Source organism: Schistocerca piceifrons, chromosome 2 (genome assembly GCF_021461385.2).
Source record: "Schistocerca piceifrons isolate TAMUIC-IGC-003096 chromosome 2, iqSchPice1.1, whole genome shotgun sequence".
Classification (NCBI taxonomy): domain Eukaryota; kingdom Metazoa; phylum Arthropoda; class Insecta; order Orthoptera; family Acrididae; genus Schistocerca; species Schistocerca piceifrons.
The window spans coordinates 648660665-648677102 of NC_060139.1; the positions used below are offsets into that span (position 1 = coordinate 648660665).

A 16438-nucleotide genomic window follows, 5' to 3' on the forward strand; every position below is an offset into this window, starting at 1 on the left:
CAATACTCGACGGTCCCTGTCCACCAGTACATGAAGTTTGCCAGGTCTCGATTTAGTTGCGTTTTTTCTTTCACATTGCCATTTCTCAGTCACATGACCAACAGCCGACCTGTGCAATTTTAGAAAGGTAGAAATGTCTCTGATAGATTCCTTAGTCAGGTGCCACCCAGTGACTGGCCTCTTTTCTAAGCGACTGAGTTTTCCTGAGCAACCCCCTTCTCTATTACTGCTTCTCAATACTCCCTGTCTCCTTTTGTACTAGCGGATCAGCCTCTCGTGACATCTAGCGGCCAATTCCGCATTACATAGGGATGTCAAGATACTTTCTTTCAAATTGTGTTTGTAAGAAACTTCGACGATGTTTCGGGAGTACAGAGATCTACTACAATGTGCGATATTTTATCTGCGCACCTGGCAGACATCGCCAGATGAGCCGTAGACGACTGACATCGGCTAAGCATATCAAGCAACGGTGCCCTCTCAGTATTTTGGTGAGTCCTATAATGCATGATCCCATTTCTTCCCCGCAGAGAACCCTCGCCCTCTGCTGCACCTTCACCATTGTGTCCCCCCTACCCTCCACCTCTACACCCTTCATCTCCTTTCCCAAGGTGGCTTCTGTTGACTCCCTCACATGGATGATGCCATCTCTCCCTCCATTTATCCCCCCTATCAACTCTGATCCTCTTCTGCCCCTCCCTTCCTCTGTCCTTTTCCAAGGCTTCCTCTCCCCCCCTTCCATCCTGTTTTTCCCCACCTACCCTCTCTCTGCCTCCCTTCTCTCCCCCAAGTCCTTTTGCTCTCCCCTCCACTGCCTTTGCCACTTCTTCTCTCGTCTGCCCAGGCCCCCTTTTTTGTGTGTCCCCTCCCTCAATCGGCTCCCCCCTTTGTTCCCTTCCTCTCCTCCCCCCTTTTTCCCCTTCATCGGTCTGTGTCCCCCAGCCTCACCATCTGCTGCCGTGCCGCCTCTACAGTGCTGATTTAAGTGTGTGTTCAGTGTTGTGCGTCCCCTGTCAGTTTTGCGAACAGCCACCATACTGTCGCTAGTTGTGTTTTTATCTCATGTGAACAGAAACCAGACTGTCACCGTGTTTTTTAGTTGTGCCTGTCTCCTTACTGTGTGTCTTCATCTGCATCGTCAACGTCATATTTTTGTATTTTACGTTCCGCCACTTTCCGCCATTTTATTGTTTTTAACGAAGTCACCGTTTTTTCGCCTTTTTTATATATTGTTTGTTCTCTCACCATTGTTTGTTTAACTTTTCTCTCAGCTGTAGAGCAGTGTATTAAGCTGCTGTCAGCCCACCCCTCCCCAGGTGGAGGGGGGGGGGGGAATTGAAAATCAATAAAGGATAAAAAAAATCCCCATAGAGGTGTCTGCTGTCAATGTTAAAATTTTCTGGTTGTACTGAATACTCGATGAAGAGGGTAGACGATATGCCATTGAGGCTCACTTGACTATGTCTAGCAGGAGCCCAGATGAAATATGAGTAAGCTACGACTGGCCGCACTCCAGAAATATCATCGAATATTCAGAACGACGGGAAAAATTCAAGGTTCACGCATTTAAGAAGTTAGTTGCTTCAGTTTCAACAGTTAAGAAATAGGTCCATGGAGGAGGGGGGGGGGGGGAGAGAGAGGGGGGGAGTTTAAATTCAAACTTGATCTCACTCCTTTTAAAGGTGACACTCGTGCAGGACGGCCCAAAACAGTAATCACAGATAGAGACATCGACATACCTGACATTATGGTGTTGGGTGATTACTGATAGGTAACTGCCATCATAGGAATATTAGAGTACGAGAGGAATTAACTAAGAGAAAGCTTGGTGGAATGTGCGTGTTGACTAAAATCAAACACCACGAAAAGGAATTTTTCAGTAAGATTTGGCCTTCCTAAAAAGAATTAGATTCTGAGTGCCAGGTGCTACATCCATTTTCATGGATCGCCAATCTGACGCCAGAAATGAAACAGCAATTAAAACAGTAGGTGGATGTCGATTGTCCTGAAGAAAATATGGATTTAAGGTCGATTCAAACTGTAATTCAGTCGAACGAAGTGGAACAGAACAGAATGGAAGGCGACGTCGACATCAAACGGTACTGGTTTCGCACAAGGCGGGATGTGAACGCGACACATCGCTTTGCCCAGTAGCGAACGGTGTAGGTGAAGTTATGAGATTCCATGTGTGATACAAAAAGTAGGAATATAACACAAGAATAGCAGAGTTCATAATGGCTGTTCTTGACAAAGTATGTATGGAAAAGTGCTAAGAAGTGAAGGAATGGGAAAAGTATCGGCCAAACATCTCAAAACACCGACATGTATTTAAGGGAAAAAATATTGACATAGAGACACATCAAACAGTATTTAGAAGGCAGCAGATAGATCCTTTTGCCGTATGCATTGTGTTTTTTTTCCCTTTTGCAGGAAGGAAAAAACCATATTTATCTCCTTCAATACAGCAGGCAATTCACTATTACAAATGTTATTTAATGAAAATCGTTTCATTCATTCATGTTGTTACCTCTCTATTTTGTTCAGTTAATCGAATTTCGGATGAGTTCCTGACAGAAGAGCAGCAGCTAAAAATTGATCGAACAAATGTGTTGTTGGCAGCCACTAAAAAAAATGGCTCTGAGCACTATGGGACTTAACATCTATGGTCATCAGTCCCCTAGAACTTAGAACTACTTAAACCTAACTAACCTAAGGACAGCACACAACACCCAGGCACCACGAGGCAGAGAAAATCCCTGACCCCGCCGGGAATCGAACCCGGGAACTCGGGCGTGGGAAGCGAGAACGTCACCGCACGACCACGAGCTGCGGACCAGGCGGCCACTCTTCCTGTGTGAATTTACATTTCCTTAAAGCTATCCTGCTGAATCTCAATCTGACATCTTCCTTCTCTACAGCTAAATTTATTTGACCATTTCAATTGGAATCGCTCCACAAAAATATTTCAAAATACTTGTCAGTTTTGTCTGATTCCAATGACTGGTCACAGTTCATGTAGTGAGAACTAACTGTGACTTTTTTTTTTACATTTACGTACTTTACGTTACATTATATTTAAGTTGAGAGAAATATCCCAATCTTTCCTCAAGCAGTGACCATCCTTGGTTTTCGTGAATATATTCTTGCTGTGTACAACTGCGTTGCTTGCAAATAGCCACAGAAAGCTATACATGGTGTAACGACCAGGAGCCTAAACCAGGATAATTCGGTCGCATACAGAGGCGTACGGGTAATTTATTCTTACCAAGTAAATGTGTACATACATGAATACTATGCAAACAACTACGAATTGCATGTCAGAGGCTACTTAAATCATTCCACCCAGCTACTAGCGCTTCTTCGCATTCCATTCGCACTTTATGGTGCGCATAAGAAACGATTGCTTAAGTGTCTCTCTGTATTCTAATGCTCGCTTTTCCTAAGGGAGCGCTAAGTAGGGTCTTGTAAAATATTATTTGATCTTCGCTTAACACTGCTTCTTGAAATTTTGTGAATACGCTTTAGCAGAATCGTTGGCGACTATCTTTCGAGGAAAGGCAAAGGTCTCGAGTTCGAGTCTCGGTCCAGCACACAGTTTTAATCTGCCAGGAAGTTTCATATCAGCGGACACTCCGACACAGAGTGAAAATCTCATTCTGAAATCTGTGCCCTTCTTTGTATAGTTCACATATTCCCTGTTGTGCTCTTTTGATATGGGTCCCACTCACTTGATCAATATTCCAGGAACAGTTGTGCAAGTCTTTTGTAGGCAATCTCCTTTGTAGACTAATTACATTTTCTTAACGTTCTATCGTCCGCCCTCGGTAGCTAAGTGGTGCCGGCACGGTAACTCTGCGTGTTCGGTCAGAGGGTTAGCTGCCCTCTGTAATAAAAATCTGAGTTAATGGATCAACGAAGAACTGAAACGGGTGTCTTGCGACGTCCGCACCGAGTAGTTGCAACAAACGAAAACGAACAAAATGAGATTGAAAAAAAAAAAAAGTGGTCAGCGCGATAGAATGTCAATCCTAAGGGCCCGGGTTCGATTCCCGGGTGGGTCGGAGATTTTCTCCGCTCAGGGACTGGGTTTTGTGTTGTCCTAATCATCATCATTTCATCCCCATCGACGCGCAAGTCGCCGAAGTGACGTCAAATCGAAAGACTTGCTGCCGGCGAACGGTCTACCCGACGGGAGGCCCTAGTCACACGACATTTATTTGTAACGTTCTATCAATGAACGAAAGTTTGCCTCCCGCTTTGCCTACAGCTGAATCCTGTAATAATTTCACTTCATATCTCCACAACTTTTTCGATGTAGGTTTTTGTATAGGTTGACTGATTCCAACATTGTGGGCCTCATTGACAGTGTAGTCACAGGCTGTTACGAGGTCGTGTTAAAAAAGTAATGCCCCCTTCTTTTTTAATGTGATAACTCTGAGAGCTTTTTAAAGAAAACAATCGTTTTTAGCTTTCTGCATTTTTATTAATCATGCCTACATATTTACAGCCCTCTGCCGCTAGAAGGCTCCGAATTGTAGTGTGTACCACGGCGGTTTTCGATGAAACTACGCTCGCGTGTGAGAAACAGCGTGCTGTAATCGACTTTCGAACTGTAGAAGAGTTCATCCACACATGGAGCACCCGCTCTTTCAGCGTGACAATGCCAGGCCACATGCAAGAACTGCAACATCTGCAACAATCCGACGCCTTGGGCCTACTGTTAGCGATCATCCTCCACACATTCCCGTCTTGGCCCCATCCGATTTCATCTCTTTCCAAAACCTAAAGAACACCTTCGAGGACTTAACTTTGATAGTGATGAAGCGGTGCAAGGAGAGGTAAGGTTGTGGCTCTGTCAACAACGACAAACATTCTACAGTGACGGTATCAGCGAAATTGGTCTCCTGTTGGGAGAAATATCTTTGTCGCCAGGGTGACTATATCGTGAAATAAGTATGTAGACATGAAGAATAAAGATGTAAGATGTAGAATGTTAATAAAGTTTGTTTTATTTAGAAAGCTTTAAGAATTTTCACATAAAAATCGGTGGTAATAGTTTTCAGCACACCCTCGTGTGTTTTGTGAAGTTCAAATGGTTCAAATGGTCCTGAGCACTATGGGACTTAACTTCTAAGGTCATCAGTCCCCTAGAACTTGGAACTACTTAAACCTAACTAACCTAACATCACACACATCCATGGCCGAGGCAGGATTCGAACCTGCGACCGTAGCGGTCGCGCGGTTCCAGACTGTAGCGCCTAGAACCACTCGGCCACCCTGGCCGGCTGTTTTGTGAAGTACACAGTTTTACATTTCTGAACATTTCAAGCAAGCTGACAGTCTTTGTGTCACTTTGTAATCTTATTGACATCTAAATACTTGCAAAGGTTTCTATCAGAAAGTACTTAATTCTAGATAACTGATCCTGTTGTAGTGACCTTAAGTCCAGAGACTGGTTTGATGCAGCTCTCCGTGACCTCTATCCTGTGCAAGCCTCTTCATCTCCGAGTAACTACTGCAACCTACATCCTTCTGTATCTGCTTCGTATATTCATCTCTTGGTCTCCTTCTACGATTTTTACCCTCCACGCTTTCCTCCAATACTAAATTGGTGATACCTTGATGCCTCAAAAAGTGTCCTACCAACCGATCCTTTCTCTTTGTCAGGTTGTGCCACAAAGTCTTCTTCTCTCCAGTTCTGTTCAGTACCTCCTCATTAGTTACGTGATCTACCTATCTAATCTTCAGCATTCTTCTGTAGCACCACATTTCGAAAGCTTCTATTCTCTTCCTGTCTAAACTATTTATCGTCCATGTTTCACTTCCACACATGGCTACACTCCACACATTTCTGAAAAAGACTTGCTGACACCTAAATCTATACTCGATGTTAACAAATTTCTCTTCTTCAGAAACGCTTTCCTTGCCATTACAAGCCTACATTTTTTATCCTCTCTACTTCGACCATCATCAGTTATTTTTCTCCAGAAATAGCAACTCATGAACTACTTAAAGTGTCTAGGTAATTGTATCATCTGCAAAAATTGTCGAGGTTACCGTTAATATTGTGTCCCAGATCGTCAGTATACAACACGAACATCAAGGGTCCAGACTCTCTTCCCTGGGGCATGTCTGAAGATACCTTTTCATGCGCCATTAACTTCGCATTTAAGATAATATGCTGCCTCGACTCTACTACGAAATACTCCCCTATTCAGAAATTTCCTTTGATAAGGATGGTGAAGATTGTATGTGCAGATCGTTTTGTATCCCGCCTGGAAGGCGGCGCGTGGGTCTGCTCCTGTAAACTGAAGGGTAGGCCGAATGTAGGAGGTGAGTAGGAGCAGATGAGGTAAGATTCTCGGTACAGTTTTTTACGGGAAAGTACATTTAATAGAGAATATTAGTGAATGACATGCGTAGCTTTGCAACTGAAGAGCCCGTAGGTGCAAAACCGTATTCCCGTAGTAAGTAGTACAAAGTCTCAATAGCAAGCCAACACCCTCTGAAGTTGAAGTGACGTTTCCAGGCCATCTGCTCTAGAGCGATTGGGCAGAATCTACAGCGGTGCTCGTAGAGCTGAACAGAGCCTGCTAGAGGGCGCTGTCGTCGGTATCTGTCGAAGTGCCAACTTAAAAACTTGCCCATACGCCGTGGCATCGTAGCTATCGATGCCACAGATTGCGTAACTAACGAGGAAGTACTGAATCGAACTGGGGAGAAAACAAATTTATGACACAATCTGAATAAATGAAAGGATTGATTGATAGGACACATTCTGAGGCATCAAAAAATTGCCAGTTAAATATTGGAGGGAAGTGTGGTGCGTTAAAATTATAGAGGGAGTCCTAGGTATGAATACAGTAAGCAGGCTGAAATGTGAATGTAGTTTGCAGTAGTTGCTCTAAGGTAACGAGGCTTGCATAAAACACACTAGCGTGGAGAGCTGCATCAAACTAGTCTTGGGACAACAGCAACCCTATATGATGGTACTTCTGTTAATAAGTGTTGCTGTAGTGCTGGTACTGAGTCAAAAGCGTCTCAGAAGACAGTAAATGCCGCATCCATCTGATTCCCTCAATCCACGGTTTTCAGAATGTCGTGTGGCAAAATCGCTAGTTGGGTTTAGTATGAGCAGTATTTTCGGAATATATATATATATATTCGGCTAACCGATTCTGTTCGAAATACCACGTTATGTCTGAACTTAGAATATTCAACAACACATTGACGCCGGCCGGGGTGGCCAAGCGGTTAAAGGCGCTACAGTCTGGAACCGCACGACCGCTACGGTCGCGGGTTCGAATCCTGCCTCGGGCATGGATGTGTGTGATGTCCTTAGGTTAGTTAGGTTTAAGTAGTTCTAAGTCTAGGGAACTGATGACCTCAGATGTTAAGTCCCATAGTGCTCAGAGCCATTTGAAACATCTATAGAACCCCGTCAAGAGCGTGTCGTCATCAGGAAAAACAAAACGGGTTTTCTACGGCCCAGATCGTGGAATGTTAGGTAGCTTAATCAGGTAGGTAGGTTAGAGAATTTGAAAAGTTAGACGCAGTGGGAATTAAGGAATGCGGTGGTGGAAGGAACAGTGCTTCCGGTCAGGTAGAGGTTATAATTGTTTCTTCCGACCTTGCGTATTTCGTCAGTTTATATCTGTTCTCTTACTAACAAGTGATGACATGAAAAGAGGACAATGATTTTTACACAACGATCCCGAGAAAGGTTTAATGGTTGGATGTTGCATGGATATTGTGTTTCGGAATTAGTGATTCCAATAAAATTTAGTTCAAATGGCTCAGCTGTAAAGAAGCATCTTAAGCAACGTAGTACCTGGTTGGAACTAGCTGCAGGGCCTGTAATCTTGTTGCGAAACTGGTATAGGCATACGTATTCAAATACAGAGATACATAAACAGGCTGATGACGGCGCTGCGGTCGGCAACGCCGATATAAAACAAGTGTCTGGCGCAGTTGTTAGCTTGGTTACTGCTGCTACAACGACGGGTTATCAAGATTTAAGTGAGTTTGATTGTGGTCTTATAGCCAGCGCACAAGCGATGGACACAGCATCTCCGAGGTAGCGATGAAGTGGGGATTTTTCCGTACGACTATTTCATGAGGGTACCGTGAATATCAGGAATCAGGTAAAACATCAAATCTCCGACATCGCTGCGACCGAAAAAAGATCCTGTAAAAACGAGACCAACGACGACTGCAGAGAAGGGTTCACCGTGACACAAGTGCGACCCTTCCGCAGACTTCTGCAGATTTCAATGCTGGGCTGTCAACAAGAGTCACCGTGCCAACCAGTCAACGAAACATCATCGATATGGGCTTTCAGAGCCGAAGGCCCATTCGTGTACCTTTGATGACTGCACGACACAAAGTTTTACGTCTCGCCTGGGCCCATCAACACAGACATTGGTATGTTGATGGCTGGAAATATGTTGCCTGGTCGGACGAGTCTCGTTTCAAATTGTAACGAGCGGATGGACGTGTACGGGTATGGAGACAACCTCATGAATCCATGGACCCTGCCTGTCAGCAGGGAACTGTTAAAGATGGTGGAGGCTCTGCAATGGTGTGGGTCATGTGCAGTTGGAGTGATATGGGACCCCTGATGGGTCTAAATACGACTCTGACGTGTAACACGTCCGTAAGCACCGTGTCTGATCACATGCGTCCATTCATGTCCATTGTGCATTCCGACGGACTTGGGCAATTCCAGCAGGACAATGCGACACCCCACACGTCCAGAATTGCTACAGAGTGGCTCCAGGAACACTCTTCTGAGTTTAAACACTTCCGCTGGCCACCAAACTCCCCACACATGAACATTATTGAGTATATCTGGGATGCCTTACAACGTGTTGTTCAGAAAAGATCTTCACCCCCTCGTACTCTTACGGACTTGTGGACAGCCCTGCAGGATTCATGGTGTCAGTTCCTTCCAGCACTACTTCAGACATTAGTGGAGTCCATGCCACGTCGTGTTGCGGCATTTCTGCGTGCTCGCGGTGGCCCTACACGATATTAGGCAGGTGTACCAATTTCTTTGGCTCTTCTGTGTATTAGCAGTAGTGCCGTTGCCTGTATAACAAATGGATGCCATGAAAGTGTTATTTTGAACTTATAAATGGTTCAAATGGCTCTGAGCACTATGGGACTTAACATCTGAGGTCATCAGTCCCCTAGAACTTAGAACTATTTAAACCTAACTAACCTAAGGACATCACACACATCCATGCCCGAGGCAGGATTCGAACCTGCGACTGTAGTGGTAGCGCGGTTCTAGACTTAAGCGCCTAGAACCGATCGGCCACACCGGCCGGCTTTGAAGTTATAGTCCCACTGGCGACAGTCCCTTAGAGAATCAAAAGCTGTAATCAGAAACGTTGTTAATTATTATTTAACATAGTGGTGATTAATGTTAATTATATTGTTAGAACAACTAATTGAATAGACTAAAATATATTTTGCGATAATTAGGGAAATGTTACACATTACAAAATGGTTACCGCACCTGTAATGGAAAATGGCGTCAAGAGGTAAAACGGAAGCGTGTCTCCTTCCCAGCGGTGTGGGAGACATCAAAACATAATTTATTTAAACAAAATACATCACAGAGCTTAATTAAAGATTCATAAACGCAGCTCATCGCTGCTCTGTCGGTATGGGATGTTTCAGGGTAATGCAGAGTAGGCCCAATAATGAACAAAGAAAAATAGAAATTCGGATACTTTACAATGAATAGAATAGTGAACGCATTATCGTAGCAAGGCAGACACGAAGCCAACAGTTATCACCGTAGTACAAGTTTATGTGCGAACTGAAGAATTTGAAAGAATGTGTGATGAGCTGAAATAAATGATTCAGATAGTTAAGTTAGATGAAAATTTCGTTGTGATGGGTGACTGGAATTCGGTAGAAAGAAAAGGAAGAGAAGGAAAGATGGGAGAACATGGATAGGGGAAAAGGAGTGAAAGAGGGGGACACCTGGCACAATTATGCACACAGAATAATTTCATCACCGTTAACATTTGGTTTAATAATCACGAAAGAATATTCTTTGTTGAGACTTTCAGAGAGAACATTGGGCAACGTTGGACTGATATAAGGAGAGGGAACGCAATAGAAGACGAATGAGTGGCTTTGAGGAATAAAACAGTGAAGGCAGCAGAGAATCACATAGGTAAAAAGATAAGGCGTAGTAAAAACCCTTGGATAACTCAGGAGATACTAAATTTATTTAACCGAGGAAGAATAAAAATGTGGTGTCACCGCCAGACACCACACTTGCTAGGTGGTAGCTTTAAATCGGCCGCGGTCCATTAGTACATGTCGGACCCGCGTTTCGCCACTGTCAGGGATCGCAGACCGAGCGCCACCACAAGGCAGGTCTCGAGAGACTGACTAGCACTCGCCCCAGATGTACGGACGACGTAGCTAGCGATACACACTGACGAAGCCTCGCTCATTTGCAGAGCAGATAGTTAGAATAGCCTTCAGCTAAGTCAATGGCTACGACCTAGCAAGGCGCCATTAGTAACATTGCATGTACCGAAAGAGTCTCACTTGTATCGCCACAATCTCCAGATGTACCAAAAGGATGGATTAATGTTAAGTATTCCAGAAGCTACGTACTTTTCTTTATAGCATTCATACGTATCCTGTTTCAGACCTCACGCCATCCTGCTTTAGCTTAGCGCGTGCCTTTCGGCTTCCTCTCATTGTGTCTAGGCTGTCTTGTCTAGACACAACAAAAAATACCGGGCAACACGGGACTCTTAACACTGAGACTGACAGGAAATCCAAAATGGATAAGCAGGAATGGCTGGAAGACAGATGCAAGGCTGTAGAAACATGCATGACTCCCACTTATCACTACTTACGTTTTGGTAAGTAAGCGCCCCGACGACTGCCGGAGAGATGAAGCCAGGCAGGGTGCACACGACGTTGGTTAAACCAAGCAGGATGCCTGCAACACAACGGGTAGATCAGGGAAATCTAAAAAAAAAAAAAAGTACTTATCTGTGATGTAGCTCTTTCTCACCAGCCTATCATCCTCTGCCCCCATAAAAGAAACCTGCAGTTTACGTTTCGAGTTACACCGATAGCTTATTATTTATACATCTAATCGCCATATACTATTCATTTTTAAAACTTAAAAATTTGTTTACATCATTCAGACGGTAAAGTTACGTAGTTAACTTTCTGTTTGATTGAAGGCTAATCCAAATGACTTCTTTAGTCGTCTGTATTGATCTGTCACAGCTCCAACGTTCCTGCTGCTGACGAAAAGAAATTACCGCACGATATTCCACTTTATTAATGGATATCTTTTTTTTTTGGCTCTCTCCCGCAGTATGCTTTGTCTGGGGTATACAGACTTGGCAATAGTGAGTGCTGCAAACCATTGTGATTATAGTCGAGACGGTCTAAGAAAATCCCTGACAGCTTGCAGCACTGTTACCAGCTTCCTACTACCAAGAGCTAACAGTTGCACTCAGAAACAGTAGCTGTCTATGGAGCCCTGACAACACTGAGGCGTTGCCAAAGGGACTTTTACAAAATCGCGTTACGTTACTGATTGAGGTAGAGAAGCTGCAGCACCCAAACAACTGCAACTGCCGGCCGCTGTAGCCGAGCGGTTCTAGGCGCTTCACTCCGGAACCGCGCTGTTGCTACGGGGTCGCAGCCTCGGCCATGGATGTGTGTGATGTCCTTAGATTAGTTAGGTTTAAGTAGTTCTAAGTATAGGGGACTGATGACCTCAGATGTTTAAGTCCCATAGTGCTCAGAGCCATTTGAACCAACTGCAACTGTCAGGGATCAACTTACGCCGGCCCAATTATAGCTAATGAGCCACAAGGAAAAGGAAAGCTTATAGGTAACTAGCAGTGGTGTCTCGCGCAATATTTTGCCAATGTGCTACAATATCACAAAAATAAACAGATCATGTTTCACCATGTTCTTATAATACAGTTGCGGTATTAGCTTTACCTAATGTACTAAGATCAAATATTTTGTTTATATGTTTATGATTTCGCTTTGTTGTTAATGCATTTATATGTCATAGATCTTTCAATCCCCCTATACCCCATGCATCCTTTTCCCGAATAACAAATATGTAAAGCCAAAAAGTGCACAGCAAACATCACACCACAGATAAAGTTTTTTTTCATACTAAATTTACACGTATACTTACTTTTTTTACCATTGCCTACAGCCTTTTAACTTACATGTGTAGTATCATAACAACATTGAATATATTAAATTTTATGTATTAAATTTTATGTATATAAATTGAACTGTTTAAATATTTTTAAATTTTACAGTTAATAGTTTAACATTGTGAGGAATAAAATAAAACGAAAAAAATGATGGTAGCAGTGAGAACTGAACTTGTGCTGACGAATGCCAGTTGGTGCACTCGAATATTGACCTATGGCACCTACATGTCAACTGCCCCACGAAATACCGTGCTGCTCTATGCCTCCAAAATACTTTACACGCACTTTCAAAGAAAAATAATGCCTTTGTGCTGTGAGCAACACAGCACTCGTACTGCCGGAAGGACATGCACTGTCAAAAACAGACAGTTGCAGCCTTCTCTTAGTTGATCGTAGCATGGTCGACTGCGCTTGACACTAGTTTCTAGTCATCGCGAAGAGAGCTCAAGAAAACATATTTTCGTCCATTTTATTTGCATACTAGCACGTGTTCACAGGGAAATGGTGTAGTTTTAATGCAACTTTTGGCACGCTTTCGAAGGGAAATGACGCTATTTAACTTCGATGTTTACAGTGTTGCTGTAGCACATGGACACATGATCACCGGCCGCCACTGATAATTACTTCACATAATTCGTTCCAGACTTATTAACTTTATTCATGTTACAAAAATTTTTCTCAAAAGAAGTAGGTTGTACAAGGGGCCATCTCCTACTTTCTGGGAGGAAATGAAAGATGAATAAAAAAACAAGAAAATACTGGAACGAACGTTAAGGAGTGGGCCGCCATGATGGACTACATGCGGCCCATGGGCCACGTTCTGTGCGTACCCGTGCTGTGGCAACGTCTCTTAAACTGCGTTCTCGGGTTACATGGACGTCACTGAAGGGTTCCACAAAGTCACGTGCTTTTTTTCGTAACATTCGAGAAAGTGACTTAAAAATACAATAAAATTAGCACCTTTATGAAATTAAAAAAGTATGTATTGCAACAGATATCTCCAATTACTCAAATGGCTCTATACCGATGGACTACATGCGGCCCATGGGCCACGTTCTGTGCGTACCCGTGCTGTGGCAACGTCTCTTAAACTGCGTTCTCGGGTTACATGGACGTCACTGAAGGGTTCCACAAAGTCACGTGCTTTTTTTCGTAACATTCAAGAAAGTGACTTAAAAATACAATAAAATTAGCACCTTAAACCTAACTAACCTAAGGACACCACACACATCCACGCCCGAGGCAGGATTCGAACCTGCGACCGTAGCGGTCGCCCGGTTCCAGACTGAAGCGCCTCTTCAATTACTAATTTAGATAGTCGGTAGAGATGCAACACCGACAGTGAATAAGGCTGTATCATCAGAGACCAGGCGGCAAGCTAGCATAAACTCAACAACAACTCGACAACGGGAGATCAGTCCAATGAGTGATTATGGAAGGCCATTCCTACCGCCATCGTCGTCCGCCTCACACTGCACCCACATCTACTGCCGTCCGTGTAACGGTATCGTCTTCTCACCAGAAAGGTGAGCCACATCTTACTTTGTAACCTGTATATATGATTGGTACTCCTGGATCACGCGATGTACAACAAGATGCATTTTCAGAGCTTTGTTTCAGCTCTTGTTTGTGCCCAAATTCCTTTAACTCCCTCTCTCTTTTTCACTCGTCAGACCAAGCCGTTCCGGTCTTCTTCGGTTTTTCTACCAGACCAACCGCCCAGTCGCGAATTTTCTGCCTAAACATTTTTTCTGTCTTCTACATCAAGTTCGCTATTTCCTGCTTCATCCAGGATCTCTTTTATTGCACGGATCCATATTAGTTTTTCAGTTTTTGCTTGACTGCGAGTTGCGTAGAATTACACAAGCTCTCTTATTAATCTAGTTGGTTTCAGTCTTTTACACTGAAGAGCCAAAGAAGCAGGTGGACCTGACTAACATCGTCCAGCACCCCCGCGAGGAGGCAGAAGTGCCGTGCCACGACTTGGCATGGACTCGAATAATATCTGAAGTAGTACCGGAGAGAATTGGCACCATGACTCCTGCAGGGCTGTCCATAAATCCGTAAGAGTACGGGGGGGGGGGGGGGGGTGGAGATCTCAACACCACGATGCAAGGCATCCCCCGGATATGCTCAATAATATTCCTGTATGCGAGTTCGGTGGCCAGCAGAAGCGTTTAAACTCAGAAGAGTGTTCCTGGAGACGCTCTGTAGCAATTCTGGATGTGTGGGGTCCTGATGCAATTACCCAAGTCTGTCGGAACGCACAATGAACATGAATGGACGCAGGTGATCAGACAGGATGCTTACGTACGTGTTATCTGGCAGAGTCGCATTTAGACGTATCAGGGGTCCTATATCACTGCAATTGCACACGACCCACACCATAGCAGAGCCTCCACCATCTTGAACAGTCCCATGCCGACAGGTAGGGTCCATGGATTCATGAGGTAGTCTCAATACCCGTACACGTCCATCCGCTCGATAGAATTTGAAACGAGACTCGTCCGATCATGCAATATATTTCCAGTCATCAACAGTCCAATGTCGGTGTTGACGAGACGAAAAGCTTTGTGTCATGCAGTCATCAAGAGTACACGAATGATTCGTATGCTGACACTTGTTGATAGTCCAGCATTGGAATCTGCAACAATTTGCGGAAGGGTTGCACTTCCGTCACGTTGAACGACTCTCCTCAGCCGTCGTTGGTATCGTTCTTGCTGGATCTCTTTCCGGTCGCAACGACGTCGGAGATCTGATGTTTTACCGGATTCCTGACATTCATGGCACACCTGTGAAATGTTGGCACGGGAAAATCCGGACATAAGCGCTACCTCGTAGATGCTGTGTCCCATCGCTCGTGCGCTGACTATAATACCACGTACAGGCTCACTTGAATGTTGATAACCTGCCATTGTAGCAGCAGTAACCGATCTAACAACTGCGCTAGACAGCACCGTATTCTGCCTGTTTAAATATCTTTGTATTTGAATACGCAGGCCTATACCACTTTCTTTGGTGCTTCAGTGTAACACGCCAGCGGAATTTCAACATGCATTTTTTTCATACCGGAATACAGTTGGGGTACTTTCCAATCTCTTTATTTGCTCTTAGACTGTAAGTACCCTTATTACTTTTTGTCTTCTCTGTAACGGCTCAAATACTGACAGCTGGGACCGCAGCCCAGCAACCGAAACCAGTCCACAGTCCACTGGCCAATGCCCTGCAAGATGAGCAGTGTTAGCAGACACGGTTTCCACAGCCGGTGCTCCCGTAAGAGGGATGTCACACGGACTCCTGTCGAATGATGGATCGACCTACCGATTACGCCGCACCTGCCCATCGACCCCGCTGGGCAGTTTTGATAAACTTACGAAGTGTATAAAAAAAATCCGGAACTTTGCCCACAAAATTTTTCTACGCTTACCTTTTACTTATTGCGCCTGGTCGCCTTCGAAATACTCTCCTCCACAGCTGATACACCGCTCCCAACGCCGTTCCACTTCCGTAAGCAGTCTTGGTAGCTGGATCACTCGAAGCGCCATCTGTGAATTTTCCTTTATCTCGTCTATCGTTGCAAATCTTAATCCTTTCAGAGGAGTTTTCCACTCTGGAAATAAAAAAAGTTCGCAGGGGCCACGTCTGGAGAGTATGGAGGATGAGGGAGCACAGTGATTTCGTTTTTTATGCAATAGTCACGTACCAATAGGGATGAATGTGCTGGTGTGTAATCGTGATACAAGAGCCATGAATTGTCTCGCCACATTTCAGGCCGTTTCCTTCTCACATTTTCTCGTAGACGTCGCCACAAGTCCTGATATTACCATCGATTAACACTTCCTCCTTGTGGCACAAATTCATGATGAACTAATCCTTCAAAATCAAAGAAAACTATCGGCATGGCTTTGACATTTGACCTGACCCGACTAGCTGTTTTTGGTCTTTTCAGAACCCTTCCCTACTCATTGTGAAAACTGAACCTTGGTCTCAACATCATAACCGTAGGCCCACGTCTCCTCACCAGTTATGATGTTCCTAAGGAACATCTCGTTCTCATTTGCGTGATTCAAAAGCTCTTCACAAATTGCGAGGCGAAAGTTTTTCTGGTCTTGACTCATGACCCGTGAGACGAACTTGGTGGCAACGCGTTGCGTTCCAAGACGCTGTATCAGGATTTCATAACATGATCCAACTGAAATGTTACA

General features: G+C 44.3%; 1 protein-coding gene across 1 annotated transcript in view; it reads right to left on the reverse strand.

Moving 5' to 3' along the window:
- Positions 1-16438, reverse strand: part of LOC124775694 (sialin-like) — a 172957-nt gene that overhangs the window by 16880 nt on the left and 139639 nt on the right. The window contains exon 9 of the mRNA XM_047250521.1: positions 10893-10978. Coding sequence (XP_047106477.1) covers positions 10893-10978 — 86 coding nt within the window. The remainder of the gene's footprint in view (positions 1-10892; positions 10979-16438) is intronic.